Source organism: Telopea speciosissima, chromosome 5 (assembly GCF_018873765.1).
Source record: "Telopea speciosissima isolate NSW1024214 ecotype Mountain lineage chromosome 5, Tspe_v1, whole genome shotgun sequence".
NCBI lineage: Eukaryota > Viridiplantae > Streptophyta > Magnoliopsida > Proteales > Proteaceae > Telopea > Telopea speciosissima.
In genome coordinates, this window is record NC_057920.1 from 3284234 (window position 1) to 3296870 (window position 12637).

At 39.3% G+C, this 12637-nt stretch overlaps 2 protein-coding genes across 5 annotated transcripts; both read right to left on the bottom strand.

Annotated features, from left to right (window-relative positions):
- Positions 1–580: 580 nt before the first annotated feature.
- On the bottom strand, positions 581–4289 carry LOC122662633 (protein TRIGALACTOSYLDIACYLGLYCEROL 5, chloroplastic-like). Of its 4 annotated transcripts, none has more exons than XM_043858323.1 (5): positions 4233–4289; positions 3533–3601; positions 3374–3401; positions 1217–1249; positions 581–1104 (listed from the first exon to the last, which is right to left on the bottom strand). In XM_043858323.1, the coding sequence occupies exons 2-5, from the start codon at positions 3569–3571 to the stop codon at positions 962–964; spliced, it is 243 nt and encodes an 80-aa protein (XP_043714258.1). In that variant the 5' UTR covers positions 3572–3601; positions 4233–4289; the 3' UTR covers positions 581–961. The 4 variants fall into 4 exon arrangements, with proteins under 4 accessions (XP_043714258.1, XP_043714256.1, XP_043714257.1 ...); XM_043858321.1 differs by having other exon boundaries at positions 3374–3418; positions 3532–3601; positions 4233–4282; XM_043858322.1 differs by having other exon boundaries at positions 3374–3418; positions 3532–3601; positions 4237–4266.
- A 6588-nt stretch (positions 4290–10877) lies between these two features.
- On the bottom strand, positions 10878–12285 carry LOC122661248 ((S)-8-oxocitronellyl enol synthase ISY1-like). The gene is made up of 2 exons (XM_043856591.1): positions 12170–12285; positions 10878–12033 (listed from the first exon to the last, which is right to left on the bottom strand). The coding sequence occupies exons 1-2, from the start codon at positions 12206–12208 to the stop codon at positions 10888–10890; spliced, it is 1185 nt and encodes a 394-aa protein (XP_043712526.1). The 5' UTR covers positions 12209–12285; the 3' UTR covers positions 10878–10887.
- Positions 12286–12637: the final 352 nt, after the last annotated feature.

Consider the following 12637-nt stretch of genomic DNA (forward strand, 5'->3'; position numbering starts at 1 on the left):
CTTGGGACCTACATAAATACAATTCACAGCCACAACTTTGAAAGTAACATCCAATACTTTAGCTAGTGTATCAATCTCATTTGAGACTTAGAATTGTTCTTTCATAACAACTAAATGGTGGGAGTCAGAGGTTACAGGAGGTGGCAGTTGTAGAGAGTGGGGGCAGCAGTAGCAACTAAATGGTTTGAAGGATCGATATTTGGATAAATCTAGTATATCCAAAACCAATACCTTTTCCCATAAAAAAATTATGTTCCTGCAATGTGACATGTTTAACTCAGTATTGAACTGCATCAAGTCAAAACCTTTGCTTCAAAGCCTACAACTTGTTAATTAAAGGGTGTACTTCAACTACCACTCACTCAGCAACATAGCCAGGATAATGACAAGGGAGAGGACCAACATAATATATCCAAATATCCATCCATAAGATCATCTATTGTTCACCTAATTCATTTTGGCCCATAACATTAGATCCAGTCATTGTTCAAGAACCTCGTAACTGTTCTCTGCTCTGGTCAAGTGTCTGCTAGAAAGTTAGATCTGGGCTTTTGATGAAATATTGAAATAGTCACAGATTAAAGTGAAACCAACAGATCAACCAAAACAAATATACTCCATATGCTTAACTCCTCCACTTCAATCATCGTCATAACATAATGCACACTGCATGCCCACCATAGCTAAACTCACCCCTATAGTTTCATCTAAGATTATTGAAATCCAATCTCTATATCAGTCATCGTTTTAGCAATGTAATCCTCCCCCCCCGGTATGCCAAACTTAAAACTTCTGTCAACTGATGTAATGAGATGCAGTGTCCAAAGATGAAAGATCATTCACTATTTCCATTGAGACCAAGTTGGAAAAGAAAGACTTGCAAGGAGATCAAGGAGGGAAAGTCCACTTTGAAGCAACATGAAAAGTAATTGTGAAGCCCAAACCTCCTGGATCTTCTTGCCTAATCCTTCATTGTTTTCCCATCACTTGGACTCTTATCGTTGAAATTGATGCCCTGGAACGTGATCTTGTTTGTGCGATATTGACTACCGAAAGCAGCTCCAAAGCCCCATCCTAGGCCGAGTCCTACCCCACAACCTCCACCTTCAAATAAACATTACAAAGAAAATGAGATATCCAATACACAATCCCACAGCAAATTAAAACACATTTTACCTATCAAAAAAAAAAATTAGAACATATTTTCAGCATGTACCTACGCCAAGACCCAATATCTGCAATGGAATGCCTGAAGAAGATAACATCAACAGTTAGTAATGCACATTTTGGCAAAAGAAAGTTCTTAGCATACCATATGTACTGTGCATGTAAGAATATGCATTAGCAAGAAAAGTAATTGTTCTCATCTAAACCCATTCCACATATCAAGGATCAACAAAAGGTGATTAAGACTGAACTTAAATGGTCTATGCATATTTAAAAACCAGCTACATCAAGAAGAAGATAGTAAGCAATCATTGATTTCCACAAAATTTCACAAGTGTAATATTGGTCTAAAATTTTAGATTTGATTTTAACTGGATATAATAATTGTACCTATCTTTGAAATTGGTATGGTGTGGAATTTGTCCTAGGCCTTGCCATTGCCAGGCTGGTTCTGATCCAATTTCACACTGTTTAATCAGATGCCTTTCTCAGCCCTCCCCAGTCATCCCAGTGCATACAAGTTTCAACCCAACCCACCACCCCCAAAAAAATTACACACAAACACACACACAAAACCTCTATCCACTTATGATCCAGTATTGCAAATTATAGACAGTAGCACTTAGCAGATTATGCTATTGGTTGCATGGTTGGGCCCTAAAAGAATTCCTTGCAATGCCTGTTTTTATTATAAAAGTTCTGCAAAGAATGATAAACAAGGTAGTTATGCAGGAACATTTCCTCCTCAATGCCCCAACCATAGGCAGCCATCAAGTGTATGAAGCAGTGCTCTCTTGTTTTTGATTCATGGTGATTGGGTGTGTGGAACCAATAACAAGTTTCACATTCTGCTAGTTTCTCTTCAATGGGTGGACCATCATCAAAATTGTCAAGTAAAAAAAAGACCAACGCTTTATCATCTGTAACTGCAGCAACTATTGCTTGAGATCATTCAAGTCGATGATCTATCACAGATTGTGCCATGATACTACAATCAGGGTTTTTGCCTAGCCAGGCATTCATTTGTTCTTTCATGCATAACCCTGACAAGATAACGCTTCTGGCAAAAAAATACAGCACTGGTTAAACTAAAGAACTAACTAATGAAATATGACAGAGATGATGCCATGACCAATGCTCAGGGTTCATGCTTGACCTAGCAATCATTTCTTCTTTCATGTTCTATTAAGAACATATTGCTTCTGGGAGAAATACAGCACTCAGTCAAGTGGATGGACCATCACAGATGGTGCCACCATAGCAGCTCAACATTCTGTGCATGACCTAGAAATCACTTCTTGCATCATGCTTAAAACAAAAAAACAGATTGCTTCTGCAAGACAGACAACATTTCATTCAGGCATCCCATGCAAACAGCTAAGCTGGGGCAGGGGGGAGGGGGGAGGGGGGAGGGAGTCTGAACATGCTACCTAGTCATTTCTTTAACTTTGGAATGATAGTCTAGTGATCACTATTCATAGAGCAGGCTCTGGAGCTCCAAAATCATGATTTCAATGTTATACCCTAATATTGTCTAGAAAATTACACTGCGATCTCATGAATAGTCGTAAGCCAATTACCACCACCCCATGATGGGATTTCCCCAGTTGATTTCTAACTAGTCTCACAGAATTTCAATTAGCTATTTATCTGACTTAATTATCACAAGTACAGAAGTTCTTTTTTCTTGTCAGCTGTTACCTATTCGACAGATAGATCAACTTCTACTAACGTATTAACTAAACAAGAAAACAGGCCACCAGCAATGTATAAATTTGTCTTGTCTTTCCTTGTTGCACCCAAAGGGTTATTCTGATATCTGAACCAAATAATGGATCATAGATGAATGCAAACGTCTTAACCAACCCCCCCCCCCCCCAACCCACCTCCCAGAACAAAATGTACCAAGTGCAATTGTTAGTTGGATATTTAATAAAGTTCATAAGAATTTCTATATTCCATGAAGTGTTGATTCTTCAAAAACATAAATTATGTTTATTAACTTGCAATGTTATGGAAATTGAACAATACTCCCTCTCACTTAACCTAATATCTTGGACAACCAGGAATGGATAGATACAGAAAGTCGGAAAGGATGCATTTCTTAGTGTTCAAATATAAACATTTCATCAGGTCAGATGTAGCAATAAGAAGCATATGAAGTTTAAACATTATAAATCATACACAGCCAAAGCAACAAACAGACCTCCAAAACCCCATCCAACTCCAAAACCGCAACCAGCACCGAAACCTGTAATGATAACACAAAGGCAACAGTAATATTAGTCACAGCTAATTTGAAGTCCAAAGACCAAAAGTTATAAAGAAATGCCACAAGACAAAATTACAAGCAGCAGTACTAACCAAATCCCACACCAGTGCCAGTAAAGTTTGTAAGCACCATTCCTTTTGATCGCAGATGAAGATTATGTAACTGGCATGGACATATGAGAAACTTTAGGGCATCAAATAAAATTAAATGACAAGAAAAAAAGAGACATGCCCACTCAATTCAAGCTTACAGCAAATACGCGATGAAAATCACACCGCACAGGTACTTAAGAGTTTGTGAGGGACAAAATTGGAGAAGAGTGGACAAAGAAAGCAAATTAACGAGTTGGACGAACACCTGGCTATTTCTAAGTTTAAACCCACATGTCCAACGGAAGAAAGGGAGTGATGAACAAAAAATATTTAGAGAAGAACATCAGAAAGATCGAACTAGAAGAGATTGTAATTTGTAAGTCAACAAACTAAATGTCCTGTAATCAAAAACCCCATTACTAAAATATACAGGGGCCCTTGCGCTGCGCTTAAATTTCAAATCCAATTGAAGGTAAAGCTTGTGGATTGTCATCTTTCAGGCCAGGAATCGAATCCCGCCTTCATCCTGCACCTCCCCCAGCTTTACCCCTGAAAAGCTTTAAATATAATCGATCCATAGCCAAGTTCAAATTTTCCTCCAAATGAATATCCCCAGTGAACTCAACTCTCTTGTTCGTCGAACGAGATTCCATCGAGAGAGAGAGAGAGACAGATAATAGCAATTGGGCAAGTGAGGATACTTACATGTATCAGGACTTTGAACTGCAATTCAACTTTGAAATTTTGAAAAGGGGAAGATACCAGTCCACTGAGAGTGATTTAACTGATAAGCGATATAATCTCTGTGTAAGAACTAACAAGTGATAAACGGAAGCGGAGGTGAAATAACAACTGTTCTGTTCCATCTCTGCCCCCAAATTTTCCCAATATTCCATTCCTACCATCTCTCAAGTCCACCCGCCGAGCCAACCAGGAGCTATTAACTGCTCCATTTTTCTGCGCAGTCCATTTGCCTAAGTTATTCTAATAGAAGGTGAAAATGATCACCTTACCCTTTGCCTGAACATACTGTTCAAGTGCGATTTACGATCCACCTCTATTAGAAGGACTTGGGAAAATAAATCAAATAGAAAATGAAACAAATAAATCAAATTCATGAATAAAAAATTAGTATTTTTATTTTTTGGTACTAGTGAATAGAAATTAATCACTAGAAATTTTGTCGGGAATGGGAGTCAAAATGAGACGCATAGATGGCATCCACCTCGAGTGGATCCCAACTCTTGGTAGGTATATTTTCCCTTCATTTTTTTTTGATAAATCCGTAGGTAGTTATACTTACTTTTTCTTTCGGTGAGAAAAATTACACTTCCCCCCTCCCCCCCTCCACATGGAAACCTCCTCCAAAGACTACTCTAAAGGTGAACTCCGATGCCTCCAAGGATCATACTAGTGGTAAATGTAGGATAGGACTTGCCATTCGTGATTCAGGGAGCCATTATAGATGCAAAATCAAAGATGGCTTTATTTAAGGAGATTGATTCGGGTGATTAGATTTAGAAGCGGCTTATTGGAGGGAATAGCCCAAGCGGTTGATCACTTGATCCTGTAGTCCGACAAGAAGGCAGTAATTTCTTTTCTCAATGACTCGCTGGTGCCAACTCCTCTTCACCTACACTCGGTCATCCAGGATATCTGATATCTATCCTCATGTTTGTTTTCGTGTTATTTCCAGTATATTTCTAGAGAGTATAATGTTTTAGCACACTTAAGCCCAAGAGAAATTCCTCTCTATGGCTAGTAGACCTTTGTAATTCATTAGTTGCGCGTCAAACACTCTTTGAGAAATAGATTGTCATTTACAAAAGGGTTATTTTCAAATGCCTTTTGAAAATGACCAAATTTACAGTTGCTTTTTGAATTTTCATTAATTTCACATACACTCCTGCTTTCCAAACTAAGTACCACTATAATTCATGTCGTTATCCAGAGACATTATAGCATAATAGATCCCAATTTTTGAACTTCGATGAACCATTCTACCCCCCTTAATAGGGTAAAATAACCAAAATGACTTTACCTGAAAAAATAAAAACAACAAAAAAAATTACAACTCATCTTCCCCAAAGCGTTTAGGGTTTGGGGAAGATGAGTTCTTGAAATCTCTTGGCAAAGACAGACGAAAAAGAGAAAAAAAATTAGAAAACTTTCGCAAAAAACGAGATTCGAAGCGTAATTTGGCCAGTGAAATAAGGGGAAATAAGGGCGGATATTCAGTTCATGCTAGATCGAATCACTCCCTAAAGTTCTTGAAATGCAGGAATTTTATCTGTTCTAGATTCGCTAACGGATACGTATTGTGGCAAATGGAAAATCAAATAGAATTGTTTGCATGATAAACCTGGTAAAAAGATGGAAACGAAAGTCTCACAAAATAAACCAAATGTTACTGTTTGAAGATTTTCCTTCTTCAATTGAATCACAACAATCAAAAGTATCACAAAGAAAGAATATGGTGGAGATCTTACGAGAGGTGAGAGATATCAAGTGGGTGTATGGCGCGCATCCTTAATTGTTCATTGTTACAGCTCCAATCGTAGAAAGGTGACAAAGCAAAGTAATCAAACATGAGATTTCGATCGAGAGGGTACGTATTCAACCATAACTGATCCCTGAAGCAGATACCGGTCATGTCCGTCCCTGGAGATGGTGGTGGCTGCGGGTTCCCATCCAAATTAGGGTTTCCAGGCATTGGATTTTGAGGCATTAACGGTGTTGCTGCCATCTCTCTCTCTCTCTCTCTCTCTCTCTCTCTCTCTCTCTCTCTCGCGTGTCTAGTGATGACAATTAAGAGAGGGATTAGCTGACCATTAACAGTGAAAAACGCAGTGAAACCCCATCAACTTCAACATAACAGAGGTTGGAGAAGAGATCAGTAGTTGCAGAGAAAACAGTTAATTTCTTGAATAATTCCCGGAGGATGAAGTTGCAGAACAATTGAGAATTCTTCAAAAATAAGAATGAAATCAGAAATTTCGTGTGATGATGAAAGAAAGAGAGTTCTAGTACAAAGAATTGACCTGGAAGTCTGAAACTGAAACAAGTAAATCAGAAAATGGAACTCTTCAAGACTCCGACACCTGAAACGAATCTAAATCGAGAACGGTAAAGTCAGGAACTTGGAATCAGAGAAAGCAGGAATTGAGAGAGATCAGAAGATTTCAGGTAAGGTTAGCAGATTTCAAGAACTCATTTTCCCCAAACCCTAAACGATTTGGGGAAGATGAACTCCTGGTTTTTTTTGTTTTTCCAGGTAAGGTTATTTTGGTCATTTTACTCTATCAAGGGCAGAATGGTCCATCGATGTTCAAAAACTAAGATCCGCTATGTTATAACGCCTCTGTCTAACGGTACTACAGGAAAGATTATATCGATACTTAGTTTGGAAAGCAGGGGTGTATATGAAATTAATAAAAATTCAGGGAACAATTATAAATTTAATCATTTTTAAAGAGGTATTTGAAAATATAAAAAAAAAAAATTACACTGCCACCTACTGAGGTTTGTACTAAATATAGGATGACCCCCTGTATTTCTAAATTATACAACCGCACCCTTAAGCTCCCACTCTGTTAATTTGGTGTTACGATATTCATTAAGTTTGCCCTTAAATGACTCATATACCCCCTTTCAAGGTGTGAGTTTATCACTTTACCCATAGGGCATCCCTAACTTCACAACCCCCTTCCCTTGTTACTCGAATCAGAGAGAGGGTTTAGGGTTAGAATCGTTGCAGAGAGGGAAGAGATTAGCAAGGCAGTTACGAGCGTAATTGAGTGGGCAGTCAAGTGCGGCACGAATGGAGGTGGCGATTAGGCCGGCCACGGCGGAATCATCGAAGCGGTACACTAGGAATGTCAGGTATGGAAAGGAGTTTTGGATATGGTGTTGCGTAGATGACCGGCGGAGGCGGAGGCGGAGGCAGAGGCCACGGAATGGAGAGCTACGTTTTGAGGGCAAGAAGAGTGTTGGAGTACCGATACAATTGCAGAGATGGATCCTCTCAGGCGAGCTGCGTCAAGCGTCATTGCTACGTGGATGGTCAGATCGGAGCACACGTCTGATCCTTCCCTGTCGTCGCTGCTCTGGGGGCATTTTGGGGAATTGTAAAACTCTGGGGTTTCTCTGAACTGAGGAGGAGAACTTGCAGAGACGATGAATGAGAGGCTTAGCACAAGATTCACAAGACAGAGGGTGTGATACCTATACACTGTTGGTTTGTGCATGTTTCAGAACTTCTCTCCCCTTTCACTTTTAATCCACTTAAATACGACTTCGATGGCATCAAATTTCTTGGCTTGGGCGAGCTTCTCAATCACAAGGGTGAAAAGTGCTTCATTGGGCTTGTAATCCTTACGTTTGGACACTCTTTCCAAAACATTAAGAACCAATTCAGAATCTCTAAGGGGCTTGAAAATTTTTAAAACTTCATTGGGTGCTAACCAGTCTTTATGATTTAAGCGATCCAACACTTTCTTCTGATCAATAGATGCAGTAGCAGAACGATAAGAAGAAAGATTACAGCTTGATAATTTGATAATACCCAGATCGACCAAAAAAGCTGAACGGAAGATTGATTTGGGCATCTTATGAACACTGTGAGAAATCAATCGATGAGCCATTTTTGGATTCAATGGTGATGAAGCGTATCTCGGCAACGATTCTCTTCCTTCGAAGCCTAAACCCTCGGTCTGATTCAAGGAACAGGGGAAGGGGGTGTGAAGTTAGGGATGCTCTGTGGGCAAAATGGTAAGCTCACACACTAAAAAGGGTATATTAGTCATTTGAGGGTAAACTTAACTAACACCATAACACTTACCCAATGAAGTGGGAATTCAGGGGGTATGGCTGTATAATTTAGAAACACAAGGGGTCATTCTGTATTTAATATAAATTTCATGGGGTGAGTGTAATTTTTCCCAACAAAAATTATACTTTACTAACCTCATATATTTACCTAACCGGCGGTTTGGGAATGCTTGCTTGTCGCCAGTAAGGGTGTCAATGAGTAACCAGTAATCAAGTGTCGAATCTGGATCCGAAACGAATAATTGGAACCGATTCGGACCAAATTTAATATGGTTATGTCCTGGATCTGAAAATGTCTTTATAATTCGGTTCAAATCGGATCTAGATCTACCCACCTATCCGACGAATCTAACCGAATCTGAACTGAATACCCACCTTAAATATTAACATAAAACCTAATAGGTTGTTAGGTTTAAAATCTTCTACTCATTTGAAATAGTTGCTCGACCGAGGATTTAATAAAAACAAATTCAGGTCTCTTCATGAATGGATAGTTATAATAGAAACTGAAAATTATCTCACTTTTGAGTCAATCTGTTCCAATTAGATTGATATTTTTTTTCAATTAAAATATTCTAGCAATATTTCTTTTACTTAAGCAAATCATATATTTTGATCTCAAACTTTTGCTTTGCTATATCTCTTGAATATCATAATCGAATGAGAAACAAATGGCATAACTGAAATTAAATTGAATTTAGTAATCGAATGTAATAACCAGATAAGAACTGAATACAAGAACCGGATTGTAACCAAATCCAAACCGAACCATCCAGGATCAGTTAGAGTATTTAATTCTAGAACCGCTTCGGGACTTGATCTGGATCTGGATCCCACTGCCATTGCTTGGAACCGAACTGAATACCCGGTTCCACCAATTGATGTCGAGGGGAGAAAATCCTCTCCAATTCCCTTAAAGGTGCGGCGTGGTGTAGTTTGAGGCTGAGAGCTTGGCATCTAGAAGGTCCAGGCCGGGCTGGGCTTAGTCAGAGGCCTCAACCTTGGCCCAACCAGACCCTGACCTAAGACCTGAAAACTTTAACCCTAACCGACCCTCAAGGTTGAAAAATCCAACCCAAGCCCTATTCAAGCTCACTTTGGGCAGCTTGGGTAGACATGGCCAACCTTACACCCCTACTCTTATCATATCATATCATGTCCAATTAAGATTTGATTCGTTTTAGATGTGGCTCCAATTACTATGTTGTACATTTTTTTGGTGGGATTACTATATTATACATGTATTAGAAATATATGTAATATATATGAAATTATATGTAATATAAAGTTATATAAATGACATTTGACATAAAAATTCTTACCAACAAAAAAAAAAAAACTTAAAACTTGGGGTATTTGTGGAGAGATTTTTAAAATAAAGGGTCAATTGGTAGGACAAGCACGATTTTAAAACTCGAAATCGGACAAAGAGGATTCTGATCCGAATCGGACTGAATTGGTTTAGGAATAGAAAATCTAAACTATTTTATAGTGAAAATTAAATTAGTTCAGGAGTCGAGAATCGACCCATGAATTGGTCCAATTCAATTCAAGGTGGATTATGAAAAATATGACAAAGATGCGACGGCTTCGGATCCAATTCCGATGCGGAAAGCAATAATTAGGAACGGTGGAAACCGGAATCGGTGTCAGCCAATTCTGATCCGAATAGACTGATCCGGATCCTGTATCCACATTCCCGGTCTTTTAAGCCCTGATCTACAAACACAAACCCAAATAATGGTTATGCTTATATATTCTTGATCCTTATTCCACCAAAGTGATAACTGGATCCAGAGTCCAGTCTTTTAAGCCCTGATCTACAAACACAAACAAAAATGGTATTCTTATTATTCCACCAAAGTGATAAGCCAATTCAGAGTACAGAAAAATAAACTTCTACCTATCCTTCTTCCTGGAGTTTCTCAAGGCAAAAATTGCTTTAGAAATCACTTTCTCATGTAACAGGTTATTTCTCTATGATCTCTTTTCATTTTGAAGATTTTTGGGGTTGATGATTACCTCAAAATGCAGTCTTTCTTGTAAACCTGGTTCTCCTTTCATAATTCCAAGAATTAATGTCAAACTCTTTCAGGAGATTATGGTATAGTTTTGGAAGGCTAAATACATAACCTTTCAAGAAAAAAATATATGATCATTTAGGCTTTAGCAGGTATTTTTATTCATGAATATAGCAGAAAATTTAGCAGGTATTTATTCCTGAATTTCACATTGATTTGTATATAACAATCGATTCCTTTATAAAATCAATAGGAACCTCAGCAGTAGCAGCAGCAACAACAATCTATTTTTACCAAAAAAAAAAAAAAAAAAAAAAAAAAAGCAACAACAATCTATGACGGACGATAACAATAATAACAACAACAAAGCTCACCCAACTGTTCTCTCTCTGTTTTCGTTCTTATTGCTTCCCCACCATCCCCTCTCCTCCACTAATTGATACTTTTTGAATGAAACTGAAGCTTACAAAATCAAAAAAAAGAAAGATCCCTCATCAATTTCAGACTAAGGAACGAGCTTGAACGCCTTCATCTTGTCTATCCACGAAACAAAAGATTTGGTGGAGTTCCTGAAACCCACAAAGCCATGTTCTTTGCTCTTGTTCATGGAGCTCAAAAACGATTCTTGAACCCTAAGGGTAACATCTGCGAACCACCATAGCCCGACATCCTCCAGTTTAGTAGGCAATAGCTCGTGCTCCTTGACGATCTCGTCCCACACAGGTCCCTTGCCCTTCATTAACTCCGCAAAGGAGGGAACCCCCTCTTCGTATTCAGATGGACAATCCATCCCGAATTGCTCTGCAAGAGCTTTCCAGAGATGTTTCCACTTGAACACATCTCCGTTGACGCAATTGAAAGCTTCGTTCTTCGCATAAGGATCGACAGACGCCCAAATGTGATGCTCGGCGATCAAATCGGCATCGGAAGCCTCAGCGTAAAGATCCCAGGCAGATCGAGTCCCAGGGAACCTGAGAGGCTTGCCTTCGTGTTTACAGATAGCGGCATAGACGCAGAGAGTTCCGATGATGTTCATCAAGCTGAAAGGTGAGAAGCCGAAGATGACACCAGGGCGAAGGACAGACCACGTCAAGCTATCCTTCTTCTCGACCTCTTCTAAGAGAATATCCTCTAAAGTGTAGTAGAAATTGGGGGTAGGCAGGCGAGGGAGATCGTCATCGAAGGGAGGATCGTGAGGACGAGCGGTGCCTGAAATCAAATCTTCAAAGGCGCCCAGGTAGTGCTTGGTGCCTGTTTGCAGGCATATGTGTTGGAGATTGGGGGCGTTGGGAATCACAGCTCGAAGGACGTTGTGGAACATAGCACCGTTGATCTCACAATTTGCAGATTCGTTACCTCGATCGGCCCAGGTGACGTAGAAGATGTGGGTAACGTCGGTGAGAGGGGAAAGCTTGGCCAGGGTATCTTGGGCGTCGGAGACATCGCATTGGATGTATTCAACTGGATGGTCAGCGTTCCAGGAAGGACGAGGGCGGCGAGCGACTCCATAGACCTTCCAAGGACCACCAGGGGTGTCGGGAAGAGGGAGAATCTCAGCTAGACTGTTGCCGACGATTCCAGTAACCCCGATGACTAGCCCTACGCTCTCGTGCTTTTCCTTTGAATGACTTTCATCTCCATCCAACTTCTTCTGTAATAACAATCAATTTGAAATTCCAATCAGAACTACTCTTCAAAATTGAGAGGAAAAGTTGAAACAAAAAACAAAAAACAAAAATACACAATGATTAAAAGAAACATAAGAAAAACTGTGAAAAAGGAATTGCCTTAGCAGCACCAATCGCTCCTGCCCACCACCAACTCATTTTCTATTTTGTTGTTAAGATTGAAACTGGAATCAAAGGGAGAGGAAAGAAAGAACAAAGAGAGAGAGAGAGAGAGAGAGAGAGAGAGAGATAAGGAAGGAAGAGGTTTCTTATTACTAAGCTGAGCTTATTATAGTTCTCACCAATCCATCTATCTCTCTTTCTGTAGTCTGTATTATATATATTCTGTGGATGTGGTCGGGGGATGTCTTGGATGGATTGAGAGTCAAAAAGACACCACACCAAAAAAAAGCGTATTGTTCTGGCGTTCCTGTTTTTCGTCGAATGAAATTATTTTATTTTATTTTAACAATTAATTAATTTTTAAGAGTAAAAAAAAATAGATTTAACCTCCAAAGAGTACGGGTGTCAAATTGTCGATCTGGTCCGGTCCGGTTCAATCTGTTCTGTTGGTCTAGTTGATTTAGG